A 1,407-nucleotide genomic window follows, 5' to 3' on the forward strand; every position below is an offset into this window, starting at 1 on the left:
CGGATGCATGCCCAAGCTGATTGGTAAACTCCTACCTTGCTCATCCTCCCAGGATCCACATATTCGTGAGAAAGATTGTGGCAGTGTGCAAGAAATGGCAAAGTTTGAGTTTAATAGGGTTGATTTCTCTCGAAAGATGAAGGACATCATAGAGAAATTGCAGCTTGTGCGGAAGAATGTTAATGGCCTTTTGCAGAGTTGTGACCCTAGAAGTGTCTCAGACATTGCCCAGTGTCGTCCTATCACCAAGGGTCGAATTGATGAGCCAAAACTGTATGGGAGGGACCGTGTCATGGATAGCATTATACAGAACATCACCAAGGGTCAATACGGTGACAAGGGTATAACTGTGCTTCCGGTTGTTGGTTCAGGGGGAATGGGGAAGACAACTCTCATACAACACGTATATCGCAGCCAACAAGTGCAGGAACACTTTCCAGTCATGATCTGGATATGTGTGTCACTCCATTTCAATTTGGATAAGGTGCTAGAGCAGATTAAAACATGTACCCCTGCAGTTGAAAAGGAAAAAAGTGGCAGTACAACTGAAGATTTGATTGAGCAAAGATTAAAATCTAAAAGGTTCTTACTTGTATTGGATGATATATGGAAGATTAATAATGGGAATGACTGGGGAAAATTATTGTCGACACTCAATAAATCAAAGGAAAAGCGTTCCATGATTCTCGTCACAACTCGGTTTCAAGCAATATCAAAGAAGGTTGAAACACCTGGCCACTCAATTAAGCTGAATGGTTTAGAGTGTAAAGAGTTTAGAAAGTTATTCCTTGCATTTGTCTTTGGTGATGAGCAATATCCAAGGGATAAACAATTTTTGCTTGAGACTGGAGATAAGATAATGGAAAAACTAAAGGGCTCCCCTCTTGCGGCAAAAACGGTTGGTAGATTACTGAGTAAAGACCTTAGTTTGCGTCACTGGAAAAGGGTCCTCAAAAGTAAAGGATGGGAGAAGCAGAACGATGACAATGCAATTATGCCTGCCTTGAAGCTTAGCTATGACTTTCTTCCTTTCCATCTGCAACAATGTTTTGCCTATTCTGGATTGTTTCCTGAAGATTACAATTTCAGAAGTGACGAGCTGATCAGTCTATGGATTGGACTAGATATTTTGAAACCCAATGGGCAAGACCAAATATTTGAAGACATAGGTCTGAGCAATTTAAATGAGTTAGTCATCCATGGATTTTTCAGAGAAGAGAAAACTTATTATGGTATGCGTTATGTTATGCATGACCTGCTGCATGATTTGGCATTGAAGGTTGCATCTCATGATTGTCTTAGTCTAAGTCTCCCTAGTGTTGGATCAGTAGAGATTCAGCCAACCACCCGTCACTTGTCTATAAGCACATATGGTTTAGGTAAATATGATGAAGTGTCTGGTAAAAA

The 1,407-nt window shown here is 40.7% G+C and overlaps 1 protein-coding gene across 1 annotated transcript in view; it reads left to right on the plus strand.

The window, feature by feature from the left end:
* Positions 1-7: 7 nt before the first annotated feature.
* The window catches only part of LOC123175771 (putative disease resistance protein RGA3), a gene marked incomplete at its 3' end in the record, with an annotated part of 3,356 nt that continues 1,956 nt past the window's right edge, over positions 8-1,407 (plus strand). The window contains exon 1 of the mRNA XM_044590303.1: positions 8-1,400. Within this exon, the coding sequence (XP_044446238.1) occupies positions 8-1,400 (1,393 nt within the window). The remainder of the gene's footprint in view (positions 1,401-1,407) is intronic.

Source organism: Triticum aestivum, unplaced genomic scaffold (genome assembly GCF_018294505.1).
Source record: "Triticum aestivum cultivar Chinese Spring unplaced genomic scaffold, IWGSC CS RefSeq v2.1 scaffold19203, whole genome shotgun sequence".
Lineage (NCBI taxonomy): Eukaryota > Viridiplantae > Streptophyta > Magnoliopsida > Poales > Poaceae > Triticum > Triticum aestivum.